Source organism: Pelophylax lessonae, assembly GCF_965119305.1.
Source record: "Pelophylax lessonae genome assembly, chromosome: 5".
In the NCBI taxonomy this organism is placed as follows: Eukaryota; Metazoa; Chordata; class Amphibia; order Anura; family Ranidae; genus Pelophylax; species Pelophylax lessonae.
In genome coordinates, this window is record NC_138772.1 from 165,670,788 (window position 1) to 165,685,601 (window position 14,814).

A 14,814-nucleotide genomic window follows, 5' to 3' on the forward strand; every position below is an offset into this window, starting at 1 on the left:
ATGTCGGCACCGCAGCCGATGTTTCCATCGGCTGTCGGGTGCTGCCGCCACCATTGCCGGTAAGGGAACCCGGCAGTGAAGCCTTGTGGCTTCACGGCTGGGTCCCTACTGCGCATGCGCAAAGCGCGCTGCGCATTTCTATGGGCTCGGCGGTGGGGGAAGGAGGAGGCGGCCAAACGTCCGGAAAGGACGGCCGCAGCACCATGTCCCGGAAGTGGGGAAGAGTACCTGTCAAAAACAGGTACCCGTTCCCCCGTGCAAGGTGCCAAATGTGGCACCGGAAGGAGGGGAGGAAGCAAAAGAGTGGAAGTTCCACTTTTGGGTGGAACTCCGCTTTAAGTAGGAGTTCCAGCCATTTGTGGTAAAAATAAAAGTCAGCAGCTGCAAAAAGTGTAGCTGCTGACTTTAACCACTTTACCACCGGAGGATTTTGCTGTCTTTCGTCCAGGCCACTTTTTGCGATTCGGCGCTGTGCGACTTTAACTGACAATTGCGCGGTCGTGCGACGCCGTACCCAAACGAAATTTACGTCCTTTTTTTCCCACAAACAGAGCTTTCTTTTGGTGGTATTTGATCACCTATGCGATTTTTACTTTTTGCGCTATAAACAAAAAAAGAGCGTTTATTTTGAAAAAATAACAATATTTTTCACATTTTTTTATATGAAATTCCCCCCCAAAAAAATGTAAAAATCTAATTTTTTTAAAATTTTTGGCCAATTTGTTTTCTGCCACCTATGTTTGGTAAAAAAAATCACGATAAGCGTATTTTGATTGGTTTGCGCAAAAGTTATTGCGTTTACTAACTACGGGAAAGATTTCTGTCATTTTTGGTGGTTTTTTTTTAACGTGTAATGGCGGCGATCTGCGATTTTTTTTGCGGGACTGCGACATTGCGGCGGACAGATCGGACCCTTGACTGACATTTTTGACACTTTTGGGGGTACCAGTGACATTACTGCAGTAATCAGTGCTATATATATGCACTGTTACTGTAAAAATGACACTGGCAGTGAAGGGGTTAATTTTATTGGAGAGGGAGGGGTTAATGTATGCCTGGTGCTTACTGACGTGTGGGGGGGGAGGTGACTTTGTGAGACAGGGACAGATCGGATGTCCAGCTATGCTGAACACTCCGATCTGTCACTCCCTGTCACTATGGAGATCCGCCCGCTGTGTTTACACACAGCGGGCGGATCTCCAGACTCGATCCCCGACGATCGGGTAAGAGCAGCGGCGATCACCGCTGCTCCTCCCCTGGCCCGACTCCCGCTGTGAATGAAAACAGCGGGAGCGCGCCTCCGGTGGCGCGTGAGCGCCGCCTACAGGGGGAGGAGTCCAGCGACGTAGGTCTACGTCGCTGGACGGGATCGTGGCAAAGTGCCGCAGTAGCCTCCATGTGAGCGGAGGTAAAGTGGTTAAAAAACAGCCACTCACCTGTCCCAGGATCCAGCGGTGAGCTCACCCCAGGCGGTCTCACCTGCTGTCTTCGGTTTCTGGCGCCGGCATCTTTATTATAGGCACCCGGCTGTGACAGCTTGTGGCTTCACAGCTGGGTGCCCACTGCGCATGCGCGAGTCCTGCTGCTCATCGTGAATGGTGGATGCAGTGTTCTGGGACCTGTCATTGTCCCAGAAGACTGCAGGTGGATGGAGGAATGAGAACTTCCATAGCCGAGCGCATGGAAGTGAGAAGCAGGTACCTGTCAAAATCGGGTACATGCCCACCCCCCGCTCCTCAAAAGTGGCAATTGTTTAAGAGGAGCGGGGAACAAGTCCTTAAAGTGGAATTTCCCCTTTTTGGTGGAGCTCCGCATTAATCAGCCACAGAACATGCACAGCTCCCAACTGTCCCTGATTTTGAGGGACTGTCCCTGATTTGGAACAAAGTCCCTCTGTCCCTCGTTCCTCCTCATTTGTCCCTCATTTTGATCTGATCTATATAGTTGTATATAAAATGCACTTTTTTTCTTTCAAAAAGTGTTTCCCAGTGCTAAACCTTTCATCCAATTTCTAAATGAATGCATTTGTAAAATTTTAAAATCCAATATAAAGGAATAGTAGTGGTAAAAAATAGGCACTTGTGGGTTTAACTAATCATTTTTGGTATAATTCTCCTTTAACCACTTCTGGATTGGAAGGATTCGCCCCCTTCCTGACCAGGCCCTATTTTGCGATTCGGCACTGCGTTACTTTAACGAACAATTGCGCAGTTGTGCGATGCTGTACCCAAATAAATTTTTTTCCTACAAATCGAGCTTTCTTTTGGTGTTATTTGATCACTTGTGTGATTTTTAAAAAAAGAGCGACAATTTTGAAGGAAAAAAAAAACAATATTTTTCACATTCTGCTATACGACATTCTCAAAAAAAAAATCAAATTTTTTTTAACATTTTAGGCCAATTTGTTTTCTGCTACATATTTTTGGTAAAAAAAAAAGCGCAATAAGCGCATTTTGATTGGTTTGCTCAAAAGTTATCGCGTCTACTAACTACGGGAAAGATTTATGTCATTTTTATTGTGTTTTTACTAGTAATGGTGGCAATCTGCGATTTTTTGCAGGAGACAGATTGGACCCCTGACTGACATTTTTGACACTTTTGGGGGGACCAGTGACATTACTACAGTAATCAGTGCTACAAATATGCACCGTTACTGTAATAATGACACTGGCAGGGAAGGGGTTAACATTATGGGTGATCAAGGGGTTAAATGTGAGCCTAGGGGAGTGATTCTAACTCTGGGGGGCAGGGCTTCTGAAATGACCATAGAGACCTGTGATCCTATATAGAAGGATCACATGGGCTCTATGATCCTTCCAGGGAGAAGAACGGTCAGATGTGTTTACAACAGCTGACCGTTCTCTCTCAGCAGGGAACGATCGCGGGTGTGGGAGCATGCTGGCGGCAGCGCGTGCTCGCCCCCTAGCCTCCCCAGAGCGAGCGCCGTACATGTACGACGATTCACCTGGGAGCGGCTGCCTGCCGCAGATCGTAAAGAGGTTAAAGGTGCGTGTCAGGGAGTGTGCCCTTTGCCTTCATGCTAATAGGTGTCCCTCATTCCCATCTCAAAAGATTGGGAGGTATGGAACATGTGTAAATAATAAAGGTTCAGTTTTAAAGGGATGAGGTGGCAGCCCCAGCGACTGCACAAGTGTGAATCCAGCCAAAGGGGGACTACCGCACTCTTTCTGAATTTCTCCAGTTGTTCTCAGTACTTGGCTGTGATGTCACTACCAGGTGGTTTAGGTCAAGTTCATTACAAATCTAACCGACCAGCTATTTTGGTATGATAAAATAAAGCAGCTTCCTGATTGTGCACCTCCCTCCCCCAAGGTGGCGCTGTAAAATACCGCAAACCTTTAGTACTGCTACCAGGAAAAAAAACGTAATCTTCTTGCAGTTAAAAAACAAGAGATAAAAATATCTCTACTAATTCAAGTCTCAAATACTTGCTCTCGGCTTCTCTTTAATTTTTTAATTATCTTCCATTGTCTTGAAGACCAAACGATGTAAAACAGCGAATGTGGTATTCAGAAAAATGGCGCCTGGAAAAGGGACAACTCTCTGAACAGGCGAGAGGATATGACGTAAGGGCGGACCGGAAACGCAGGGTTTTGTTGTCATTAGAGGTCACCGCGCATGCCCGGGGAAACTGCTGAAGGTTCGGTTCGGCGGGTGTGTTACTGGTGAGTTATTGAAGCTGTCGGGTGTGTCAGGGCTGGCGATGCAGTGAGGGCGGACAGGGAGCTTCTCTTCCATTCCCAGTGACTGAGGCTTCTTGTGTCAGCCTGTCCTCTGTGAGTGGAACTTAGTGGGGACAGCACACATGCCAGGCTCAGGGTTTGTCATACTTGTCAGCTCTCCCTGCCTTCCACTCTCAGCTTTGGGAGGTTTGTCCTTGAAAAGTGTCTAGCTTTAGAGCAGAACTAAGGTCAGTGTTTAGTAACTTCCCTGTTTGTTGCTGAGTAGATGTGTGGAGTCTCATCTGCAATGAAGTAACTCTTCCTGCCCACTCACAGTCCTCTGTAGAATGTACACTGAGCTACACTCATGCAGCACGGGTTACATTTCTGGCATGGTGCCTTGGTGTGTGACGACTGCACAGGAGGGACTAATGCCACCCAGCCCCGGCCAATCAGGGAGCCTGAACACCAAGATGCCGGCTAGGGAGCTCCCGCACTTCAGACCGTTGGAGAGGAGGTAAGTATTGCGGACATTAGTTCCACTCTAAAGTGAACTTAAAGCGGAGTTCCACCCTAAAATTAAACTTGCCTCCATCTTCATGCCAGGGGTCACCTGAAAAACAAATGGGATAATCGCAATTTTTTATTTTTTTTTTACTTACCTTGTTTAGAAGAAAATATACTTGCCTTACTTCCTCTTCCTCCCCTCGGCGGCCACGGCGAGTCGTCACTTCCCGGCTTTGCAATGATTCCTGGGAGCTGAACGTCGTCGCTCCCAGGAATCAATGCGCCTGCACCAGCCCTGACGTCAGTTCCGGTGCAGGCGCCGTCATACCTTGCTAAACAGCTTCTGGGCATGCCCAGAAGCTGTGCAGGGATGACGCTGCGGCAACGGAAGTGACGGTGGGGCCGGTGCAGTGCATCGTGGGACCGAAGAAGACGGAAGAGGATCACGCTGGCTTCAGGCTGCCCACACCTGAGATGGCAGCGCTGGACAATACTTTTTCAAGGTAAGTATTTATTTTAAAAGGTAAGTGCAACCCGGGACAGATCAGAGGCTAGCCATTGTGGAATGCACTAGCCCTGACTGTCCCGGGGGTATTTTTATTAAAAAAAGCTTTCCCAGGGTGGAACTCCGCTTTAAAGCAGTTGTAATGGTTACTTTTTTTAGGACCTGCAAGGTAAAGGCATAATGTGCTAGTATGCATTGCATACTAGCACATTATGTGAAACTTGCCTAAAAATGAAGCCCTCCAGCGATGCAGTGTAGTCGCTGGAAGCAGAGTCCATTTTCTCCCGGTCTTCCTTCCGGGTCCCCAGACTCCGGTTGTGTGGCAGGCCAGAGCCGCGATGATGTCCCTCCCGTGCATGCGTCGTGCCGTCATTCACGGCACAGGTATCTGAAGGAACGGCACAGATGGCCATTTGTTCGCAACATATGCGCCAATTACATCATCGACTGCATGCGTTGTAAAGATCCCCTAAATGGTAGAAGTTTAGGAGATATTTACAGTACCTATGGGTAAACCTTATTATATTCTTATCTACAGGTACAAATTATTATTTTGGCTTACTTCCTCTTTAACCCCTTAGTGACGCAGGGTAAAACAAATATTAAAGTGGAACTTCACCCTAAAGGGTAAGTTCAGCTTGTTTGCATCCACCCCACCCCTGCCAACTTTTTCAGGGGGGGCAGGTACCTGATTATGACAGGTACCCACTAATACTACTGGTCAGATTGCTGTGGTGATCTGAGAGGAGGTTTCCCCCCCCCCCCCCCTCTGCAGCCTTCTAGGACGCAACACGCCTAAGGTGACTGCACCTGGACTCGAAGCCGTTTAAAGAATCAGGTCAGGTGAGGACATTGCTGGATCCTTGGACAGGTAAGTGTCCTTATAGTTAAAGAGGAAGTAAACTTCCCTCTAATGTTTGTACATATAGGTAAACCTATAATAAGGCTTACTTAAAGGTACTGTACATATCTCCTAAACTTGCACCGTTTAGAAGATATTTACTGTATACTGCACCAATGATTTCATCGGCACATGCACTCTGAAGTATCCGCCACCCGTGCAGGTTCTTCACAGCCCTGCGCTGTGACCGGCAGGTCCCTGTGGGAGTGACGTCACGCCGCTCTGTCCATTCACACAGCTGGAGTCTGCAGAACCTGGAAGGAAGAGGGGCGAAGATGTATGTTGCCTCCAGTGGGTACGACGAGGGCTTTGTTTGCAGGTGTCACATAAGCATCGCATACTAGCACATTATGCCTTTACTTTACAGCAGAGCTTCACGATTCTGAATAAAATGAGAATAACAATTTTTTTTCTTAGAATAAAGATCACGATTCTCAGTGTAACATCATCTTTTACATTATACAAAAAAATTGGGCTAACTTTACTGTTTCGCTTTTTTTAATTCATGAAAGTGTATTTTTTGCCAAAATACAGTGTGATATAAAAGATTGTAATGATCGCCATTTTATTCTCTAGGGTCTCTGCTAAAAAAAAAAAAAAAAAAAAAAATTGTGTATATGTGTGTGTGTATGTATGTATGTATGTATGTATGTATATATATATATATATATATATATATATATATATATAATGTTTGGGGGTTTGTAACAGAAACGTGACCCACACTGTGTTTGGGAGCTTCTGTCAGTATACGGCTTCCTCCAGTTTTGAACATAGATACCAGATATTATAGCCACTCTACATACAAAACTAGCCTGAACTTAGCTTGTATAGAACTGGAACCTTTATTGAACAACTCGCACCGAATATATACAGGATGGACACCCCCCCTTCTCATCAGATTACTCCACCAGGTCAGGTGCCTGATTACATTATCCTATGCAGATGAAATTGTGTACAGAAATAGAATTAACCTGAACGAATTATCTAAGGAACCACCAACACAAACAGTGTTCTACTTTTACACCAGTAACTGAATCATTGTCATCTATTAATCAACCTGAGCCAATTAACTAGCAGATTTAGTTGATAAATATTACTGTACCATTTGAAGTAATCCAAACCATATTCTTAGTGTCCATTAAGTACCTGTCCATCATTTCCTTTGTCACCCTGTGTCCCTAATATACACAGGATGACTTGCACATAAGTCATCCTGTGTACGGGACGGGCCTAAGGAGCTGAGACAGGGATTTCCCAACCTCTCTAAGGTAAGCTGTGTTCCACGGCCCCCCCCCCCCCCCCCCCAAAATAAGTGACTCCCGTCACAGGGTTCTAAGTAATTTTCTAGCAAAAAATACTGATTTTTAATTTGGAAGAAACGAGTGTCAGAAAAAGGCTTAGGCTTTAAAAGGTTAAACTTCTCTCACTTACAGAGAAGTTCATTCCTTTGATCTAAAAGAACAAAATACTTTGTAAAGCATTGCCTTTAAAGTTATCTAGCAGCCTTAACAATGTTGATAAATGTTTGCCTGAGGGTTTTTTTGTTGACAGCAGAGAACAGAGAACAGCTCTGTTTTTTTTTTTTTATTCATTAAATTGGATTTTTTCCAAAACAATTGCGTTTGAAAGACTGCTGCACAAATATAGTGCGACATAAAATATTGCAACGACTGCCATTTTATTCCCTAGGGTCTCTGCTAAAAATATATAATGTTTGAGGGTTCTAAGTAATTTTCTAGCAAAAAATACTGGTTTTAACTTGCGAGCATCAAATGTCAGAAAAGAAGCTGGGCCAGCAAGTGGTTAATATGCTTTTGTGTGTGTTTTTAATTTTTTCTGTTTTATTTTATGTAGGAAAAGACCCATTTCTATGTTGAACTAAATTCTGTGGACAATCCAAGAACTGAAAAAACTTCAGAATGGCTGCAGATAAAGCAGGAGGTAAAGCTTTATTTGTAGAATTACAGTTTTGTTTTGTTTTTTTTCTCTTGAAAATCGTTTTATCTGAAACTTCCTGTATTGTATCTGTGGTAGCAAAAAATGATCCTGAAGAATTGTCATTGCAAAGTTTTTATATATTAACCCCCTCTCATTTTTCTATCCCCTGTCCTCAAAGTGTTTAAAAATCTCTAAGACTCAAGCATTCTGAAACTATGATCCGATACAGTACAGACACGTCTTATGCTAAATCGATTTTGTTGCCAATTTGTCATTTAGTTTAAATTCATGTTGTATCAAAACGAAATATCGCATGCTTTGCTACAGCACTGTAACCCTAAGGGCTCTTTCACACGGGCGGTCCGATCAGATCCGCCTGTCAGTTTTTTTAGGCGGGTCTGATCGGATGCCCCATTCAGCCCTATGGAGCAGCGGATGTCAGCGGTGACATGTCCGCTGACACCCGCTGCCATCCGCATCCGATCCTGTCCGTGAAATCTGGACGGATGGAAACCCTATTTTCCATCCATCCTGGGGATCGGATGAGAGCGGACGGGCGGTCCGCTCTCATCCGATTCCCCATAGAGAGCAGCGGGGGCTGTGACACCTCCCTCTCCGCACTGCAAGCGGAGACGGAGCTGTCATCCACCGGCTCAGCGGGGATCGTGGATCGATCCCCGCTGAGCAGCACGGATCCGCCTACGGAGGCGGACCGTGTGAAAGTGCACTTAAGGTGTATGCCAGCTTGGGAAGATTGTGTTCATGCCTAGTGGAGAAGGAGGTGTTCACCATCACTACCCTGGTGTTAGCATGCAGTCTAGAAATCTGGCAGCTTTTATTCGGTTTCTTAAAAGGTATTTTCCTTTTGTCTAATAGCCCTTTTATAGTTTCAACCACTTTCTCATTGTATCAATTTAAAGAGAATTCTTGAAATGCTAAAAACCATGGGGCTTTAACCGCTTCTGGACCGAAAGGTTTTACCCCCCCCCCCTTAATAACCAAGCCATTTTTTGCGATACGGCACTGCGTTACGTTTAACTGACAATTTCAGTCGTGCAACGCTGTACACAAAAAAAATTTATGTCCTTTTTTTTTTTTTTTTTTTTTTCCCCACAAATCAAGATTTCTTTTGGTGGTATTTGATCACCTCTGCTGTTTTTATTTTTTGCTCTATAAACAAAAAATAGCGACAATGCTGAAGTAAAAAAAAAAGATACTCAGTATCTGACAAAAGTGAGTACACCCCTCACATTTTTGTAAATATTTTATTATACCTTTTCAAGTAACACTGAAGAAATGACACTTTGCTACAATGTAAAGTAGTGAGTGTACAGCTTGTATAACAGTGTACATTTGCTGTCCCCTCAAAATAACAACACACAGCAATTAATGTCTAAACCGCTGGCAACAAAAGTGAGTACACCCCTAAGTAAGAAATGTCCAAATTGGGCCAAAAGTGTCAATATTTTGTGTGGCCACCATTATTTTCCAGCACTGCCTTAACCCTTTTGGGCATGGAGTTCACCAGAGCTTCACAGGTTGCCACCGGAGTCCTCTTCCACTCCTCCATGACGACATCACGGAGCTGGTAGATGTTAGAGACCCTGCGCTCCTACACCTTCCGTTTGAGGATGCCCCACAAATGCTAAAAAGGGTTTAGGTCTGGAGACATGCTTGGCCAGTCCATCACCTTTATCCTCAGCTTCTTTAGCAAGGCAGTGGTCATCTTGGAGGTGTGTTTGGGGGCGTTATCATGTTGGAATACTGCCCTGCAGCCCAGTCCCTGAAGGGAGGGGAGCATGCTCTGCTTCAGTATGTCACAGTACATGTTGGCATTCATGGTTCCCTCAGTGAACTGTAGTTTTCCAGTGCCAGCAACACTCGTGCAGCCCCAGACCATGACACTCCCACCACCATGCTTGACTGTAGTAAAGACACACTTGTCTTTGTACTCCTCACCTGGTTGCCACCACACGTGCTTGACACCATCTGAACCAAATACGTTTATCTTGGTCTCATCAGACCACAGGACATAGTTCCAGTAATCCATGTCCTTAGTCTGCTTGTCTTCAGCAAATTATTTGCGGGCTTAATTTTTAGAGGCTTCCTTCTGGGACGACAGCCATGCAGACCAATTTGATGCCGTGTGCGGCATATGGTCTAAGCATGGTCTGACCCCCCACCCCTTTAACCTCTGCAGCAATGCTGGCAGCACTCATACGTCTATTTCCCAAAGACAACCTCTGGATATGACGCTGAGCACGTGCACTCAACTTCTTTGGTTGACCTTGGCGAGGCCTGTTCGGAGTAGAACCTGTCCTGTTAATCCCCTGAATGGTCTTGGCCACCATGTTGCAGCTCAGTTTCAGGGTCTTGGCAATCTTCTTACAGCCTAGGCCATCTTTATGTAGAGCAACAATTCTTTTTTCAGATTATCAGAGTTCTATGCCATGAGGTGCCATGATAAACTTCCAGTTACCAGTATGAGAGAGTGAGTGCGATAACACCAAATTTAACACACCTGCTCCACATTCACACCTGAGACCTTGTAACTCTTAACAAGATGCATGACACTGGGGAGGGAAAATGGCTAATCGGGCCATATTTGTACATTGTCACTTAGGGGTGTACTCACTTTTGTTGCCAGTGGTTTAAACATTATTGGCTGTGTGTTGAGTTATTTTGAGGGGACAGCAAATTTACACGGTTATACAAGCTGTACACTCGCTACTTTACATTGTAGTAGAGTGTCATTTCTTCAGTGTTCCATGAAAAGATATAATATATTTACAAAAATGCGAGGGGTGTGCGCACTTTCGTGAGATACTGTGGTGTGTGTGTGTATAGATATATATAAAAAAAATGTTATTGTCTGTTTATAAAGGATGTTGTTCCCATGTTATCCCCCATCACTCTCTATTTGTGATTCGAATCTGTGATAAAAGAAATGTGGAAACTGTCACTTCTGACTTTTCTATGGGTGGTGCACTGAGACTGTCATTATGGCCCTGGATTCACTCCTTGGTGAGTCCTTGTTCAGGAACAAGCATGTACTTCACAGGGGTGAAGGAAAAATGCCAATTCTAGGCCTTAGAAACAAGTAGGCATTGGTTTCCTTTTAAATTATTGACTTCTGGTAGAGGTTGTCTTCTAAATGTGACATCATTTACTGTTAAGATATAAAAAATAACTTTTTTTTTTTTTTTTTTTTTAAGAGCAAAATACTGAGAAGCATGAGGGATCTACTAACTGTTCTGGTATATCTGACCAAGAAAAAGAGTTGTCCAAGTCGTCTTTCCAAGCATTTACGGTAACTGAAATGTTTTATTCCTGTTTAGCATCATGCTGCTTGTTGGATGAGAATGCGTTAATTAACCTGCTGCTTGTGAAGGAAAGCCATAGGAATTTGTGTATTTGTGTGAAGTTTAACCACTTCCCCCAAATGGATGTTCCTGTACTTCCTTGGGTTTCAGTGGGTATACCGGGATGATGCCTGCACCTACAGTCATCATCTCGGTATCATTCTTTTCAGTCTGAAATTCAGTTTCAGGCAGAAGTGATCCAAGAGGCTAATTAGCCCCTCAATCACTTCTGTGGATGGCTGAAGGGGGTCCCACCCCCCATCCCGCCGCCACTGCCTCTCCCGGGCTTTAGCGTGCGATAACAGTGCCCGGGAGCGATTCAGCTGGCAGCTATGGCTTTCCCTGTACAGAGAGAGGGGAACCGACATCGTTCCCCTCTCTCTGTAACCCTGGAAACTGGGAGTGACAAGTAGTTCGTCATTTCCGTTTCCGCCCCTTTGTTTATCTGCCCACCAGCAGCTAGACGGCCCATGCTGTCACAAAGGATTCTTGTGATAGCAATAAAGTTAGTAAAAAAAATAAATACATTTAAAAAAAAAAAAAAGTTAAAGCACCACTGTCGCACGTTACTCCTGCACGCATATGTACACGGTGCTCGCACCACACGTGAGGTTTTGTTGCCAACATCATAGCGAGAGCAATGATTCTAGCACCAGACCTCTTGTGCTACTCTTAACTTGTAATCTGCAAAGGCGTTTAAAGCGTTGCCTATGGAGAATTTTAAGCTCTGTAGTTTGCCGCCATTGCACGGGCAGACGCAATTTTAAAGTGTGACATGTTTGGTATCAATTTACTCAGCGTAACATCTTTCACATTTAACAAAAAAATTGGGCTAACTTTAGGCTTCGGTAACATCTAGGTGTTTTTGGACGATTTTCTGCTCTAAGCCTCAGCTCAAAAAGCACCCAACAAGACAAATCCCATTAATTTTAATAGCCCCTGTTCACATCTGAGCATTCTGTGGCCTTAAAGCGGTAGTATCCCGCTTTTTGACACTTTTACCTACAGGTAAGCCTATAATAAGGCTTACCTGTAGGTACAAATAATATCTCCTAAACCGACATGGTTTAGGAGATATTTACAGTGCATGCAGCCGCTCGCGCGAGCGGCGCATGCGCTCTGAAGGTCCGGGGGGACCTTCAATCTATTTGCCGGGAGCTTGCCGGAAAATCACTCCCGCGCGCATGCGCGGGAGTGACGTCATCGTGGCTCCGGCCAATCATCGCGCCGGAGCCGTCTCTTCCAGCCAATCACCGCGCCGGACCCGCCGAACCCGGAAGAGACGGCGAGGGATCATGGCAGCGCCCGCAGCGATGTCCGGGGGTCCGTGTCGGGGCTTCTTTCTAAGGTAAGTTACACAAAATGGGCTAGTATGCGATGCATACTAGCTCATTATGCCTTTGTCTTGCAGGTTTTTTTTTGTTTTGTTTTTTGGGTTTACAACCGCTTTAAGCAAAATGCAGTCGCTCAAAAGTACATGAGCTTCTTTTTTGGCAGATTACAGGCGTTTTTTCTTTTTTTTTTTTTTTTTTCATTGGTTACTTGTCAATCTAAAAACACCTGCACAAAAACGCTGCAAAATCGCCTGTAAAGCACCTGTAAAAATAGCTGCACCTAGTTCATGAAAGTGTTTTTTTTTCTAAAAAAATGGGGTTTGAAAAAAAATGGCTGCGCAAATACCGTTTGACAAAAAATTGCAATACCCACCATTTTATTCTATCTATATATATATATATATAATTATACCGTGTTTTCCAGCGTATTAGATGACCCCCCCCTAATTTTCATCTACCGGTAATACTTATACTTAGGTTACCTTGGAGATATTATACTCGGCGTATAAGACCCCCCATTTTTGGGGGATTTTTTCAGGTTCAAAAGTAGTCTTATACGCCACAAAATACAGTGTGTATGTATATGTGTGTGTGTGTGTGTGTGTGTGTGTGTGTATGTATATATATGTATGTGTGTGTGTGTGTGTGTGTGTGTGTGTGTGTGTGTGTATGTATGTATGTTTGGGGGTTCTAAGTAATTTTTTAGGGGAAAAGTCGATTTTTACATGTAGGAGCGACGTATTAGAATAGGCTTGGGAAGGAGGTGGTTAAAGTACTGCCCAAGAGCAGACTTCAGAAGATTCCTGCTGTTGGTTTTTTTTTGCCCAAGGAAATCTCTTCCATATTTCTCTTCGAGCAGTTTTACTTTGACACTAGGGACTTCAGCGCTAAAGCTAGCCATACACACGTAGATTTCTGTCTCTGCTGCCAGCTATTGTACTTAAGCAGCTGCGACACCTGTCAATGTCTGTAGACTGGGGTGTCAGTGCTACCTGTATTCCATCGATCTAATCCATAACTACGTGCAATTTAGAATTCTTCAGAAATTCTTCAACACCTAAACCAACTATCATAACTTTTTCGCTATCATTCACAAATTGATGGTATGTGACGTGTTGCTGAATGGGGGAAGAGGCAAAAAACATTTAATCTTTTTTTAATGGATATGTGCAATTTTCATATGATCATTTTTTAGTGTCGCCTCCCACATCCCTGATGGAGAGTGTAACTCTCCGAAACGCGCTGGATTGAGGAAGTTTCTGCTGCATCATTTTTTTTTTACAGTTGGTGCATCATTTTTTTTATGTGATGTAAAATGTTTCTATGTATCCTGTGTCGATTTTGTAATTGTCTATCTTTTTGATAATTTTTAATCAATATGTCTAATAAAACGTATATAGATTTTAACATATGCATATTCTTTTCTTTCTTCTGTCTTCAACCATTCAGGGGAATTTTCTCTTCATCTGTCACATTATACAATAAAATTGGGCTAAAGTGTTTTTTTTTTTTTTTTTATTAGTGAAACTTTGTTTTTCCAAAAGAAAGCGTTTGAAAATTTTCTGCGCAAATGCTGTGACATAAAAAGTTGCAATTACCGCCATTTTATTCCATAGGGTTTCTTCTAAAAAACATATCTAATGCTTGGGGATTCTGAGTAATTTTCTAGCAAAAAAATTATGATTTTTACACGTAGGAGCAGAGTGCCGGTTTGGCCCTGTATGGAAGTTGTTAAAACAAAAAAAAGAAAAATAAATATAGTTTTACATGTACACTCCTAACCCTTTAATTTCCATTACCATGTCTACAATACTACTAGTTCAGTTGTCCATATATCACCTGGATTTTGCTTATTTAGTAATTCATTAAAAAATCTAAAGCTAAATAGAACTATGTATGCAGACAGTGCAGTGACCGATATTAATCCTTGTCTGTATAGGCTTGAATTTTAAAAATCCATGGTTCATTATCTATTGTTAATCATAATGGTAACATTGGAAATCATCGTATTTTGTTATAATACATATGGAATATCTTTTTTTTTTTTCTAAGTGTGTTTCATACAGTTTTTCTTCATTAGGCAGGGAATTATCAGACATGTCTTCAGCACCTTGGAGAACTGAAAGAAATTAATAAAGATGACTACAAAATAATGTTGAATATGGCAGTTGCAGAGTTTTACAGAAGTGACCAATGTACTACAGACACTTTGAAACAAACGCTGAACCAATTGAGAAATGAGGTAAATTGTTTTTGCTCATTTATTTTTATGTGGAAATGAAAATGTACATAATGGCTTCCTGTTGGGGTAAATTCCTGTTTGATGCTGAGGGTTATGTATTCCTAGGCATTGTGTGCAGTATTGGCAGCCCAGCAGTTTATGTTCTCAGATAATTTAAAAGGCGCTTACACTGAGGAGAACTTCATGACCTCTTCCTAAAATGCTAGAATGCAGAAATAATAAAAAAACTATGCTGCCCTTTGGTATTTTTGGGGGTTCAGAACATTCCAGCTTGTCTTGACAAAATTGCTCTTTTCACACTTGATTTTTCTTTTCTGCTTCATCTTTTATAGAAAGTAC

The 14,814-nt window shown here is 43.3% G+C and overlaps 1 protein-coding gene across 2 annotated transcripts in view; it reads left to right on the top strand.

The window, feature by feature from the left end:
- Positions 1-3,601: 3,601 nt before the first annotated feature.
- The window catches only part of CNOT10 (CCR4-NOT transcription complex subunit 10), a 233,424-nt gene continuing 222,211 nt past the window's right edge, over positions 3,602-14,814 (top strand). For both annotated transcript variants that reach the window (XM_082259468.1, XM_082259469.1), the window contains exons 1-4: positions 3,602-3,686; positions 7,454-7,540; positions 10,753-10,847; positions 14,314-14,475. In XM_082259468.1, the coding sequence (XP_082115594.1) occupies positions 7,519-7,540; positions 10,753-10,847; positions 14,314-14,475 (279 nt within the window). In that variant the 5' untranslated portion in view covers positions 3,602-3,686; positions 7,454-7,518. The remainder of the gene's footprint in view (positions 3,687-7,453; positions 7,541-10,752; positions 10,848-14,313; positions 14,476-14,814) is intronic.